At 45.3% G+C, this 15,168-nt stretch overlaps 1 protein-coding gene across 6 annotated transcripts in view; it reads left to right on the plus strand.

Moving 5' to 3' along the window:
- Positions 1 to 15,168, plus strand: part of Numa1 (nuclear mitotic apparatus protein 1) — an 86,303-nt gene that overhangs the window by 27,457 nt on the left and 43,678 nt on the right. For 3 of the 6 annotated variants that reach the window (XM_041675899.1, XM_041675905.1, XM_041675903.1), the window contains exon 2: positions 14,327 to 14,400. In XM_041675899.1, the coding sequence (XP_041531833.1) occupies positions 14,359 to 14,400 (42 nt within the window). In that variant the 5' untranslated portion in view covers positions 14,327 to 14,358. Of the gene's footprint in view, positions 1 to 9,031; positions 9,221 to 9,274; positions 9,650 to 10,028; positions 10,051 to 14,326; positions 14,401 to 15,168 lie in introns of those variants that run through there. The other 3 variants (XM_041675901.1, XM_041675900.1, XM_041675904.1) reach the window with 3 other exon arrangements.

Consider the following 15,168-nt stretch of genomic DNA (forward strand, 5'->3'; position numbering starts at 1 on the left):
TGTTTCTGAGGTTATTGTATTATCATGATGGGAGCTTGGTGGTGCGCATGCTGGAGCAGTAGCTGAAAGTTACATCCTGATCTGCAGATGGGGGGGGGGCGGGAGAAGGGGAGAGAGAGAGAGAGTGAGAGAGAATGAATGAGCATACTGGATTGCTTATGTGCTTTGAAATCTCCAGCCCACCTCCAGCCAGTGATACACTTTCTCCAGCAAAGCCCCACCTTATAATCTTTCTCAAATAGTGCCACTCCCTGATGACCTACAGGGGCAGTGTTATTTAAACCACCGCCAGTGCTCGCCATCAAGACCCTACGTAGAGTAGAAGGAGAGAACTGACTTAGTGAAAGTTGCGCTCTGATTTCCATGCCCCATGTTCCCTTAAAGTAAAAAATATAAAAATAAAATAATTAAAAGCCCCCTTAGTATGCGTTCTTCCAAGAGGCTTTTACACCTCCCTCCTCTTAGCCTTCTAACCTGTAACCTGGCCATTGCTTTCCCACTCCTTACAGCCTCCTTGAAGCCTGTGTCCTTTGAACCCAAATATGTCTACAGGTGTGCTTGGTTACTCCCTCCCTCCCTCCCTCTCTTCCTTCCTTCCTCTGTCCTGGAACTTACCTTGTAGACCAGGCTCCACCTGCCTCTGCCTCTCAAGTGCTGGGATTAAAGGTGTGTACCACCATATCCAACTCAGATGCCTTTTTTATTTCATGGTATTTTTAAAATCTCTACCACAGTAAATAGAATTGTTTCTTTCATGTTTATAGTTTAATATCCCTGGTTACATTTCTTGTATTTTCCTAAAAAAAAAAAAAGCAACATATAACTTTGTCATTTTGGTTGTGAGGCTAGCTTTTAATGACTGAGCTATCTCTTCAGTCTAAGCAACATATATTTTGAAGGAATTCTGTCTAAACAAAAAGGCTTAGCTCTAACTAAAAGGGGAAATTTTAGTTATTGTGGAAACTGCTTGTATAAAGTTTTATGATTTTCTTCTCTTACAGGCTAATTATTTGACATTCATTTATTTAGTGTACATTGATATTTTGCTTTCATGTATGTCAGATCCTCTGGAACAGGAGTTACAGACAGGTGTGAGCTGCCATTGTTGGTTCTGGGAATTGAACCTGGGTCCTCTGGAAGAGCTCTTAACCACTGAGCTATCTGTTCAGCTCCCCACCTTTTATTTTTTATTTATTTTTTTGAGACAAGGTCTTATTGTGTAATTCTGGCTGGCCAGAAACTGACTATGCAGACCAGGCTGGCCACGAACTCACAGAGATCCACCAGCCTCTGCCTCCTAAATGCTGAGCTTACACATCCAGTTTATTTAGCACCTTTAAGGATGGGGAAAATGACATCTTCACTGCCATCTTTATGAGCGTGTTTCATGTGGTATAAACATAAACGGGGAATGCCAAGATGCTCTAGAATACATAGAAGCCTGTACTGATCTGAAAGACTCAGGCTAGACTTGAGATGTGGAAAGCAGAGATTAGACAACTCGAGGGTAAGTCCTGGCTCCGTAACCTTGACTGTTATTCTTGAAGGACAAGGGTTTCCTTACTGAATATCAAGTTCCTAGTGTATAAGATTGGAATGGTAGGGTTCTTTTGCAAGGGATTAATTGAGATGTGAGAATAGTCTTGCTTAAGTTTTTGAAGTTAAGCCTCACCTATAGTTCAGGCAGCTAAATTGGTGCTCCTTGTTTCCAGGGACCACTTTGTATCAGGACTGATGGAACCTGCTTGTACATAGCAACTCTTGTAGGCATGGGATCCCGCATGGTGACAAACAGCAGTGCCTGTTTCTGGGAGAGTTATTTGTAAAAAAAAAAAATCTCTAACCAATGATACTTTGATTCTTAGAAAACTAGTTCTGTGGCAAGATTGGTGGTTGATGGTATGTTATCCTTCTAATTGAATCATGGGAATTTTGGGGAATGGAAGAGTATTTTATTTTATTTTTTAAAAAATGTTTCTTTTTTTTAGATTTATTTGTTATGTGTACAATATTCTCAAGGTGGTTGTGAGCCACCATGTGGTTGCTGGGAATTGAACTCAGGACATTTTGGAGAGCAGGCAGTGCTCTTAACTGCTGAGCCATCTCTCCAGCCCTGGAAGAGTATTTTAGATAGGTTATAGTCTAATCCCTTTGTTATAGAGACCTAAGTGAGGGATACAACATAGGAAGTCCAGCACTTACCTCCAGGGACTTGCAACAACAAAGACAGCATGCTTTCTGCCGCTGTGGACTGGAGGCTGTGTCTGGGAGTTCAGTCAAATTCCTGCTGATTGTCTTCTTTTGCCCTTTTCGTAATTCTGTGTTTATAAGCAAATATATTATACTGTACCAGCTATATTGCCTGTAGGGAAACACAGCATTTTACTACTCTGTGGCGGGTGCTGAAACAGGGCAAACAGGTTCCTGGAGTTTTGTAGAAAGGCCTTGGGGGAGAACTGAGTCTGACCTCTTGGACCTGCTGATTAGTCCTCTCTGGGTGTCACTTTGTCCTGTGCTTCTCCCAGGAGGCTTCAGTCTTCCCTGCAGTGACTTATTAACCAGCCACGGCCCTCTGGAGAGGGAGAGCAGGGTGCTGGTAGATGAGCCGGAGTCGAGCCTCTGCTTGGCTGCCTTTCCTCTCAGCTTCCCCTTCCCATCCTGAGGCACCGCCAGCAGCTCTCTAGTGGAAGGCTTTTCTTCAGTGCTTATTGCTTCTGATATGTTTTGCTATTTTTTTGTTTGTTTTCAAGACAGGGTTTCACTGTGTAGCTCTGGTTGTCCTAGAACTCACTATGTAGATCAGGCTAGCTTCAAACTCACAGAGATTCATCACCTCTCCCTCCTGAGTGCAGGGATTAAAGGTGTGTGCCACTATTCTCGGCTGAATTTTGCTATTTTAATGTCTATAAAGTTCTAGCATTCTCAGTCAGAAACACAAAATGCTTGTGTTTTTGTTTGTTTTGTTTTTGAGACAGAGTCTCATTATATATCTCTGCATGGCCTGGAAGGAACTCTCCATATAGACCAAGATGGCCTTGAAGTCAAAAAGAAAGATGCCTGTCTCTGCATACTGAGTGCTGGGATTAAAGGAGTGTGTGCCACTATACCTGACTGTGATTACTAAAAAAAAAAAAAAAAAAAAAAACCCAACATTTATTTTATGTGTCTAGGTAATTTTGCCTGCATATATGTTTGTGTATTGTGTCTGCCTGGCACCTGTAGATGCCAGAAGAGGGCATCAATTTCCCCAGAACTGGAGTTCTATAGTGTGAGCTGCTGCTATGTGGTTGCTGGGAACTGAACCTAGGTCCTCTAGAAGAGCAGTCAGTGGTGTTAACCACCAAGCCATCTCTCCAGCCCTTCAGTTACTACTTTTAAAGCTCTTTGATAGTTTTGATTTAAAGAGATGATTATGAGAAGATTGTACAAGGTTCCTATGAGCTATGAGAATGTACTAGCTCTTCTCCCCCATTCCCCAGATAGGGTCTCTTTATGCCTCAGTTCTGACTGTCCTGGAACTAGCTTTGTAGACCAGGCTGGCTTCGAACTCACAGAGATCCATTTGCCCCTGCCTCCTGAGTGCTGGGATTAGAGGTGTGCACCACCACCACCTGGCAAGAATGTACTAACTTTTATTTATTCATGACTGTCTTCTCTAGAGCAATGGGGGCATGGTAGCCAGTGCCCTACTTGAAAGACTAGCTCATGTAAACAAGTCACCCAAGTCCTGAACTTCAGACAACCATATGCAGTATCTTCTGGTCTTTACTCTGCCACTTGATATCTGGGCATAGTAAATACCAGACCGTCATTGTTGTTTCTGCTGTTACTGTAATTCTAGTACCAGGCACTGTATGAAATCCTCACATTAACTCAACGAGGTAGATACCTCTATTTTAGAGAAAATGAATTTGAGAATTAGAAGGATTAAATAACTTGCATAAGGTCACCTAGCTAGTAAGTGTTGGAGCCAACACTTTGGATCTAGAGAGCAGTTGTGTCTGTCCCTAGAGCCACTCTTCTAAGACAGCCCTTCCCATTTTCAGAAAAGTCTGTAGGTGACCTTATGCAAGTTATTTAATCCTTCTAATTCTCAAATTCATTTTCTCTAAAATAGAGGTATCTACCTCGTTGAGTTAATGTGAGGATTTCATACAGTGCCTGGTACTAGAATTACAGTAACAGCAGAAACAACAATGACGGTCTGGTATTTACTATGCCCAGATATCAAGTGGCAGAGAAAAGTCTGTAACCTGTGAAGGCCTAAACGACTAGGAGGTAAAACTGGAGCCAGGTAATAGAGGCCTTGAATTGAAGCACGATTAGTAAAAGCTCAGGTTCAGATATTGGGGTTCAACCTGAAGCTCTTACCTCAACCTCAGTCCAAAAATGGTGATCCTTCCTCCAGGAATCTCAGAATCAGACTGCATGATTGAGAGCTGTTTCCTCCCATTTTATAGTCCTTTCCAGGCTGGGGTTAGAAGTATGCACCACCCAGTTTCTATGGCAACTAGTGTGGCCAGTGGGATTAAAGGCGGTGTTACCATGACCTGGTCTGTAAGGCTGAATAGCGGTACTGTTTCACTCTCAGATCTTCAGGCAGTCTTTATTTATAAAATACAGTTGGGATGCCACTATATTGAATGCCTGGTGTTAGAATCACCCCAGTTTTAGACTTTCTTAGGGGAATTACTTTCTTTGTGTCTTTAATTTTTTTTTCATTGCTGAGGTTCAAACCAAAAGCTTCATATATGCTAGACAGTGTTCAACCACTGAGTTATAACAGCCTCTTCCTGTCACTTGTTTAAACTGTAAAACTTAACACTGACATTCTAAACAAGAATAAGAAAATGAATACCGAAATGCTGTAGCCTCCTATCTGCACTGGAAGGTGGAATATTACCAGACCGTTTAGAACACCTGATTCTGTCTCAACGCTTCCCAGCAACCTGGCCACCAGGATCTCCTCAGGGTGTATGGGCAGCCATCCACCAGACACTATGTGACAAGCTGGCGCCAAGAGGCAGTGGACGCCTTCTTTCTGCCCTCCTCTCTCCTCCTTCCTCCATTCCTCCAGGGAGTTATACATTCAGAGACCTGCCTTCTTTCTGCCCTCCTTCTCTCTCCTCCTTCCTCCATTCCTCCAGGGAGTTATACATTCAGAGACCTGCCTTCTTTCTGCCCTCCTTCTCTCTCCTTCTTCCTCTATTCCTCCAGGTCTTTTCCTTCTGGTTTTGTTTTATTTAGGGCCTTGTTTTGATTTTTTTTTTTTTTAATTATTCACCTACTGGATGAGGAGGTGCTGGTGGGAGCTGGCCTGGGTAGGGTCTGCAGGTGGCCCTGGAGTTGGAACAGTGTCTTTCTCAAGGCACTGAGCTCTCTATCTTTTCTTTTTATTTATTTTTCTTTTATTTTTTTTTAAAGCCCACTCCTTCCTTCCCCTAGATAGCTACCATGGCTGGAAGAAGCCTTGGGATGCCGACTCTCCTCACTTACCCTAGGAGATGGCCCAGTGCCCACTGGCCTGTTTGTCTTCCCTCCAATTTTTCTTCTGGGCAGTTTGATCACTGATGGAGTAAAGAATGACCTATAGATTGTGGAGTTTTTTTTTTTTAATTTTTTAAAACCAAGAATGATTTCTTCTGCCTCCTTCTCACCGTGTTCCCAGACAGAGTTCAAGGCCATATCTCACATCTCAAGCAGCTCTGGCACCTTCAGCCTGAGTGGAAACTTAAAGCCAGGAGCCCCAAGTCCAGGAAAGGTGAAGAAAGGATTTTGCCAATGATAGTGACCACAGCAAAAGCAAATAATAATAATATTAATAATAATAAAGAGAAATAAAAGAAATAATGAATAAAAACAAAAAAAAGTTTAAGGACTTGGTATAGAAACTCCAGAGGAGACTTCAAACCTTCTAAGGCTGGCCACCTAGAACCAGTCACCTTGTGTTTAGAGTGGGAGCAAGATGGGAGATACAGTATCAGTTCTGTCTTAGGTGTGAGGTTTCAGGACTGACAGTTCCAAATAGGACTGCAGAGATAGGGAGGGGAGTTTTAGCAGGCCTTTTATTTTTACCCCTTACAATTTCTGGAGTGTTGATTATGCCAATTTTTTTTTTAAAAAAAAAAAAGATTTATTTATTTATTTATTATTTTTTATTTTTTTTTTGTTTTTGTTTTTCGAGACAGGGTTTCTCTGTGGCTTTGGAGCCTGGAACTAGCTCTGTAGACCAGGCTGGTCTCGAACTCACAGAGATCCGCCTGCCTCTGCCTCCCGAGTGCTGGGATTAAAGGCGTGCGCCACCATCGCCTGGCTTAAAAGATTTATTTATTATACAGTGTTCTGGCATGGAGGGCACCAGATCTCATTACAGATGGTTGTGAGCCATCATGTGGTTGCTGGGAATTGAACTCAGGCCCTCTGAAAGACCAGCCTGTGCTCTTAACCTCTGAGCCATCTCTCCAGCCCCAAATATTTATTTATTATGTATACAATATATGCCAGTCTTTTAAGTTATTTTTTGTTACTTTCTTGTCTCTGAAATGTAAGAATTTGTATTTGTGATAGTCCTTTGAGTATGAGCCTTTCTTTCTACTAATAGCAGTTGCTAAGTACAGAGCACAAAGGGATGGTGAGGAAGGCCTGGGGAAAGCAATGTCTCTGCAGTGGTAGGTATATATCTGACCCACCTCATCTCCTCTACCTAGCACAGACATTCTCTTGGTGGCTAGAGGTTGTGTTGGAAGGTTGCCATACACATGTAGTTCAGTGGAACAGATTTAATGAGCTGTGTAAGCTAGAGACTATGGCTGATCATTAGGAGGAAGCTGGCCTTCTAGATGGAACATAGGACTTATGTACAAATACATCTAAGATTTTTTTTGATCTGTGTACATGGTTATTACAGTGTTTAAGTATTTTAAAAATGTGTGTTTGTGTGTGTCAGAGAACAGCCCTTGGGAGTCAGTTTTCTTCTACCACATAGGTTCCAGGACTTCACCTCAGGTCAGGCATACCTTCTGAGCCATCTTGCCTTCTTGTACGTACTTGGCTCTTAAAAATAAATCCAGCCGGGCTTTGGTGGTGCACACCTTTAATCCTAGCACTTGAGGCAGAGGCAGGCAGATCTTTTGAGTTAGAGGCCAGCCTGGTCTATAGAGCAAATCCCAGGACAGCCAGGGCTACACAGACAAACTCTGTCTTGAAAAATTAGAAAAAAAAAAAAAAACAACAACAAAATCCAAACATAAAAACATAGTATAGGAAGTTCCCAAGTGATATTGTTCCCAATAGTCTAGTACTGTTAACTGTTGACTCTTGGGCGGATTGAGACTTGAGGTGTCCCTTATAAGATAAAAGTCAAGAGGTGGGCTGGTGGGGAAAAGGCACCATCTTCTCCAACTTCTTCCACACTGGTGACATCTGCCAGGACACTGTGGTGACAGGAACCAGCCTATGTGAAGCATCTCAAAGTCAGTGTGTGAACAACCTTACTGATATTACTGAGTCAGTAATCGGACCTTAATGCAAAGGAGGCTCCAACTTGTTCTTCACAGAAATCTGAAGCTCAGAGACGGCTTGTCAGGGTTATGTAGCGGTGATGATGATGTGTGGAGACAGTCTCTCTGCATGAGCTGTAATCCACCTGCTTCATAGAGAGGTGGTGAAGCCTGATGAGATGGTGTTCATTAGGTCAGTAGAACAGCTTGGGTTCGTTAGTATGCACTCAGTAAACACGGCTGCTGTCTGCCTCATGGCATCCTTGCATCTGATTCACATAGCGCCCCGTCTGTTTCTTCTCCCACTACAGTTCCTCCTGCTAGTTTTGTTTTGTTTGCATTTTACTATGTTGCCCTGGCTGGCCCGGAGCTCTAGTAGTGGACCAAACTGGCCTTGCCCTTGCCTTCTGCCTCACCCTCTGTATTGCTGGGATTATAAACATGCACCACCATGGTGGTCTGGGTCTCCTTCCTTCTTACTAACTGGGGTAGCTTTCTAACTCCCAGTGCTGCTAGAGAACCGTTTCCGGGTAATCTGGCTCACACCACAGCTCTCTGTTAAAATCACTCGAAGTCCTTTGTGTGATTCTGTGAAGTGGAGGATTTTCCATTCTGACCCCACCTCACCCTTGGTATCTGTTCCTTTCTGCCTTCTCCCTTTCCCCAGAGGAAAAATTTGCTTTGGTGCCTTGAGATTAAAATATCACTTCAGTTTCTAATCTTACTCTAAACTGGTTAGTTTTTTTCGCATCTTTTATGTGAGTTAGCATGTACCGTCTTTGAGCAAAAGTTTTAGTCATTTCTGGCCTACGGAATTATAACCCTACCTCAGATGTTGGGTATCATTCTTGCATGGGTATTCTCAACAATCCTTAAAAGCAATTCCTTTGCACATAGTTCAATAAATGTTTCTAGTTGTAAAATGAGGGGATTCCGTTTAACTATCTGGTAGGCTTCCTCGACAGTTTTGGCTGTCCAGTGGGTGAAAGCGCCTTCGTGGTTTTGTCCGAGTCAGACATTGTTTCTTTTAATCATGTAGTTGCAGCAGACTGGGGGATGAACCCCTCTGCCTGTGTCTGTTGAGGGCTCCAGCCAGTGCCTGTCATACTCAGAACTGTACCTTGGTCCCTCAGCCCCTCCCCATAAATGCCCAGAGGAACAGGGGATTAGGTTCTGGAAGCTCTACTGGGATTCTGGCGGCCATTCCAGTCAACAATAGCGCAGCCGCCAGGACGGGACAGCGCAGGCCTGCGTTTCGCAGCAGCCAGAATCTGTCTTGTTGTTTGTTTGGGTGGCTGAGTGGGAGGAGCGGGCACAGTATGACATCCTGGCCTTGCTACGTAGAAGGTACGGGCTGACGAGATTTCTCGCAGGGAATGGGCTAGGGTGGCCAAGTCCCCGGCAGGCTAGGCGGAGGAAGGAGGCCTGCGCTTTGTGTGCTGCAGAGCGGGCGGGCGGGCGGGCTGGCGGCTGTGCGCTGCAGACACGCCCCCTGCCGCAGGCGCCGCAGGAAGCTGCCCCTGTTAAAGGCCTGCTCTGTGCGGCTCCCGGCGCTCGGCTCTCAGGCTTCTGCGCAGGGCCCGTTTCCCGCCAGGGGCTGGTCTTAGGTTCGGCGGCTCTGGGCCTGCCCGACAGGGCCGGTCTCAGAGGTGGACAGGCCACCACTGCTACCTTAATCCCTGCTGGAAAGCAGCGAAGGGGGAGTGTCCCGGCCATCTCAGGTTGGTGAGGCCGGCCGCGGCGGGTGCGCTTTGTGTGTTTACGCCACAGCCGGCCGGCCCTTGCTGCGCGCGCTGTCCCTTCAGCAAAGGTCCCTGCTGGAGCGCGCCCTGCCCCCACGCGTTCTGCTCTGTTTTTAGGGGACTGGCAGGCGTGCCCCCTCCCCCAGAGCTCTTGGCTTCGCTGTCGCTCCCAGACCGCACGGAAGCACTCTGTTCCTTTAAAGAAAGCAGACTCCTGACTGTGACGCACTTCTGGCTGTCAGCCAGGAAGATTGCTTCTGCCTGGCCGACTGAGAAGAAACCCAACAACTTTTCTTTTGTGTGTGGGGTTACTTTCCATTGCCCCCCCCCCATTTACTCCTGTCCTTTCAAGATTTAAATGCTAATGGCGGATTAAAACCTGTAGATACGTTTGGCTTTAGGAGTCCGGTAAGGTCCCCAGCACTAAGACCTTTTCCTCCCTCTTTCTCTCTCTTTTTGTTGTTCAAAAATGGACGAGGGGGTGGGGTGTTCATCCCCCTCAGCTCCCTTTCCTGCGCCATCCTTAGAGGGGAGGAAGAGGAAAGGGAGAGCAAGTAAACACACTGAGAAACAGGCGCTGGCAGCGGAGCGTGCCAACATCCGGGAGTTGGCGCCTTTCTTTCCCCTCACAGATGTCAGCGTGTTTTTGTTTGGAAAGAGTAGTGTGTGCGCCTGCCCTAGAGGCGGCCCAGTAGAGGGCTTCCCAATTTCCTTGTGTGGTCGTAGGTGCGTTTGCAGTGTTGGACAATGAAAACTTGGACATTTTGTCAGCTGCCAGGGATCAGAGTGTGGAAATGTAGTGGTTGGAGGTAGGTGCTGATGAACTACCCCAGCGGGCTGTGTGTGCGCGCTTGCGCCGGCACCTCACACCCTGACTGTAGGCCGCAGTTATAGTTCATGATGGCAGCCTTTCTGCCAACATCTTTCAGATCTAGATCTTGCAGAATACGGGAAAAGGAATAGGTATCAGTATTGTTAGCTCCCGACGGACCCAGGTGATGTGTAAATAAAGAGATCTACCTCGGCAGAAGCAGATTGTCCTTTAATTAGAACAACGAAGGGCAGCGGTCTCTCTCGAGATGCGGGGGACTTGGGCTTTCTAGGGCAGACAAGGGAACTTTTTTGGGTGGGAAATTCCATCTGCATATCTTTACTCCCTCAGTCTCAAAGTCGTAAATACTCAAGGTGATTGGTGTTGAACTGATGCTTTTAGGTCGTTAACTCTTCAGGCGTTGCCCCTCTCCTCCTTTTGAGACAGGGATTTACTACTATGTGTCCTTGCCTGCCCTAGAACTCAGCCATCCTCCTGCCTCAGCCTCTCTGAGTGCTCTGGAGGTGTGAGTCATCAAGAACAACTCATAAGCAACCTTTGAAGAAACAAGGAATGTCATTTCCCTAGAAGTCTCATCTCTTCATTCCTTCCAGAGCTTCAGGACTCTTAGCCAAAATATAGATTACAAAGAGGGTGGTCTGTGAAGAGGAAGAGGCCTGAGCTCAAAGTGAGTCCCTTAGAACGAGTAGAGAATTCATCAGGCAAACTCATTTGCTTCTAATTTCAGAAATGCAGAGAGACTGTTTAGATTTGGTCCACTCAGCCTACCCGGGGCTCTCCCCAGGGTAGAAAAGATTCACACCTCATAGAGTTAATTGTTGGCTCTTTTTTTAAAATGTGTGTTGGTGTTTTGCCTGCATGATGTTTGGTCCCCTGGAACTGGAGTTATAGACAGTTGTGAGCTGCCTTGAACCTGGGTCCTCTGGAAGAACAGCTAACACTGTTAACTACTGAGCGATTTCTCCAGCCTTTTTTTTTTTTTTTTTGGCAGTATTTCACTATGTCACCCTGACTGACTGACCTAGAACTTGGTATGTGGACCAGGCTGATCTTGAACTCACAAAGATGTGCTGGCCTTTGCTTCCTAAGAGCTAGGATTGAAGGCATGGACCACCGCACCTGGCTTATTTATTTTAGACGGGGTTCAAGCAGTCCTTCTGTCTCAGCCTCCCTTGTTTTTTGAATTAACATTTTATCAAGGTAGCTTGGCCTTTACCAGGGCTCTCTAGTGTAATGTACCAGGTAAGGTCCAAATGGTTGTTTGCCTGAGTCTCTTGATGGATTCCTCCCAGAGGAGCTCCCAACATCAGTGTTGGGCGAGTGCAGACGTTGCTTAGCTGGAGGAGAGGTATGTCTTTTAGAGAGGGTTTCAGTTACGGACAGGGTGGCTCCCAGAGTAAGTGGTGGTAAGTTTTGCTCCCGAGCTTGGGCATACAGATGGAACAGCCATTTTCTCTGTGCCTTGGGAACCTTTGAGTTGGGGCTGGGGTAAGGTTTGAGGGATGATTCCTTGAGGTGGAAGCCTCTGTGGCTCTGAAATTCTGGGATTAGGAGCAGTAAAGAGTGAGGATTCATTATTGGCAGGGGCCTATAAATTGAGAGTTGGAACAGGTTAGCAGCTGTCTGGATCAAAGTTCCCTGTGGAGTTATCTTGAGCTAAGGTGGTGGTATTCAGGCAGACAGCTACTAAGGGGGAGCTGGAGCTTAGACTGGGGGTGGAACGTGAGCATGGGAGGAGTTCTGCCTCTCATATCCTCTGGATATTACTTGGTTTCTCCGAGTCCCCCCCTCCCCCCGCCCCAAGAGATCCCCAGAACTCAGCAACCTGACCCTCTGTTCTGGTCCTTGCATCTAGCAGGTGGTTTACATTAGCCTCAGCCCTTGTAGGAAAGCCGTCTGCTAGTCTTTACCGCTTTCAGATCCAGAGAGCACAGGCCAGGCGGCAGCAAATCCCTTTATTGTCTCTCTCCTTGTCCTGATGCATCCTTTTTGGAAATGGGATTTCTTGTAATTGTGGTCCTGATATAGGTAACTATGTTATGGAAACTCTGGAAGTGTAAAGAGGACAAAGGATGTTAGCAGGTCACTGCTTTCTCTGTCTTTCTTGGAATGAGGAAAAGAGAGGGTGCTTTATCAGCTTTGGGAAGCCCCAGTTTTGGATTATGGGTACATTTCATTTTCAAAGAATCAGGTATTTGGGAACTCTGAAACTCAGGGTCCTGGTCTACCATCTGGGATTTTGTTGTTGTTTTTATTCTTGAGTGCGTGTGTACATGCACAATCAGATTGTGTTGGGGTGGGTCTCAGGTCTTTCTGTGAAATGGTTCACAGGAGGCTACAGTTGTAGGGATCTGTTTTTCCATCCCCATCACCCAGTCTTCTGGGTGGGGTTTGCCTCAGGTTTCAGGAACTGCACATAAAGTTTCTTAGCGGTGAGGATTTGTGGAGAGGCCTCAGCTACATTTACCTTTTTACTCAAGATCACAGACTCTCCCCAGTGCTGGTAACTAGACCTAGGACCTTGCACAGGTTAGGTAAGCACTTCACACTAAGCTGTAACCCTGACCAGCACCCTGGCGAGCAGTTGATACTGCTCCCTTCATCCTGTAGGCTGAGCCTGGCCTCTCAAGCTGTGGTGGCAGCTACCTCCAGAAAGCCCAATTTCATTACACTGGTTGAGATTATCCTCCCTGGTCCCAAGGGCTGGACAGTCAGTGCTCACAGACAGGCTATACTTGAGAGAAATCATTTAGGACTGAGGAATACATGGGCCCCTTAGCATGTTTGCCCTTCTGAGAAAATGTACTCGCGCCCACCGAAGACCAGGTAATTTAACTCATTTCTCAGTCTGACATTGATATGACAGGTGATAGATTAGATATTAAATGCTGGGTTTTGCAGGCTCGGAAGTAGTTATAATTAGCATTCACTTATAGTTAACACTTAATTATTTTCTTCTGTTTGTGATTCAGGTATGTTTAATTTTACTCCTCACCCTCTTAAAACCCCTCAAAGGCAGTGATGATGTCATTGTCTTCTGTTTCCCCTGTAGCTTCCAGGACAGGAGAAACAAGTAGGGACTAAGAAAACACCTGTTTTGGTTGGTTGATGAGTACAGAACATTTGGATAGGCGGTTCCAAGGAGTGATGGGAAGTGGACCAGATAGTGAATCTCTTCTTCATTATTTGACTTATTGACAAAAATTGAATCAATCTTTATACCTAGTACTTTGCATTCAGAAAGCACTTAGCAGCTTTTGAGTCTTAAGTGACCTTGTATCATAGAGATGCTAATATTCATAGAACTGTATAGGTGAAAGGTCTTTCTTTTCTTGTTGATCCTCCTAGAGTAGTGACATAGTAGGCAGTTGTGCAGGAGGTGGAAGAGGACAGTTGTGCTCTCAGAGACTGTGGGGGTCTTGGGGGCTGATACAAAGTACTGGGAAATATTTACTCACGTCCGTGATCCCATGGGTCTGTTAGCAGACAAATGGCAGATTCCCAGGGAAAAAAGGGCATTGGGGTAAGAATACTGGCATAAATGCCTAATCTTGGACCATGCTGGGGAGATAGCTCAGCGGGTAAAGTTCTGCTGCCCAATCATGAACCTGAGTTCATATCTCCAGTACCCACCTGAAAGCTAAGTGCTGTGGTTTTCTCTCTAGTCCCAGTGCTGGGAAGGCAGAGACAAGCAGATCTCCAAGTCTAAGGATTTGGTTGTAAAACCGAATGAGAAATCGGCTTTTATTTTAAAACAGAAATCATTTATGATTGATTACCTGTCAGACGCACTGTGCTGTTTGCACAGGAGGGCAAGGAGGCTTATGTTCATTTTGCAGATGAAGAAGCAGACGAAAAGAGATTATGTTATTTGTCTAATGTCATATGACCATGGTCCCATGAAATTAGTGTTCAGACCCTGGTCACTTTAGAAAACCAGGCTTGTTCCTTGTTGAAGGGCACCATGTTCCAAAGAACAGGGCTGCAGACCAACGTTGAATGCTGTGTTTTCCGTCTACTGGGTGATAAGAGCATTCGCTTGAGTACAAGAGTCTTTGCAGTCAGTCCTTGACAAGCTCTAGAGTAATCTGTGGGTTTTCTCTGAAGTCTCAGAATTTCTGTGCTACCTTTAGTGGGTTGAGTGCTATTGACTTGTTGATGTATTCAGAGCTGGTAAATGGAACTACTTTTCTTCTGTTCAGTTATGGGAGATAATCTGATTTACTGAGCGTGCTTTTTCTCTTGGGTTCCAGGTGCATTGGAGTGACTGACTGGGACCGCCAAGATGACACTCCATGCTACCCGAGCAGCCACGTTACTCTCTTGGGTAAGTAACTTTCTTTTTTTTGCAGCACGTCTTCAGGAAAGATGTGTCAGAAGAACATTATATCAGTCGGTGCTCTTCAAAGATGTATCAGAAGAACATTGTATCAGTCGGTGCTCTGCAAAGTCCTCTTGTTTACAGACCGGGCAGTTTTCATATTGCCAAAGATATTGCTGCTGCTGACAGTGATAACTTGTAGCTCAATGCAGGCTTCTCTGAGGTATTCCTTTTGGTCATGGAACAGAACATTGGGACGCCGTGCAAACCCGTTCATCTGTTCTGCAGTTTTTTGGTTTTTTGGTGTGACAGGGTCACACTATGTAGCTAGCCTTGCCTGGCCTCTGCTCCTGAGTGCTGGGATCAGATGTTGTACCTACCACCCCAGGCTGTATACTGTTCTGACTGTGAACCTTGTTGGCCCACATTGGCAGGAACTTTGGTCTTCAAAGACCTAGTCTTCGAATGTCTTCCTCACTTTCTCAATTATGCTTCTGTCTGCTTCCATTGTCCTATTTCTTCCTTGTCCTCCTTTTTAATATTGTTCTTAGTGGGCTGCAAAGCTGTTGTTTCACTAAATAAAAATAGCAGCAGCCATATGTAATATTCACTTGGCACAAGCTTTCCTGCACTCACAGTAGGAAGATCATTAAGTCTTTACCTAAATCCAGAGATAGATGCAAATGAGTTGCAATATTATGTGAGGCTTAGGATTGCATTGCTATTCTAAAGTACAGGATTCGTAGATCCACTTTTTATTATAGATACTCTCAA

Source organism: Microtus oregoni, unplaced genomic scaffold, assembly GCF_018167655.1.
Source record: "Microtus oregoni isolate MIOR12 unplaced genomic scaffold, Mior012 000027F_ref0000203, whole genome shotgun sequence".
In the NCBI taxonomy this organism is placed as follows: domain Eukaryota; kingdom Metazoa; phylum Chordata; class Mammalia; order Rodentia; family Cricetidae; genus Microtus; species Microtus oregoni.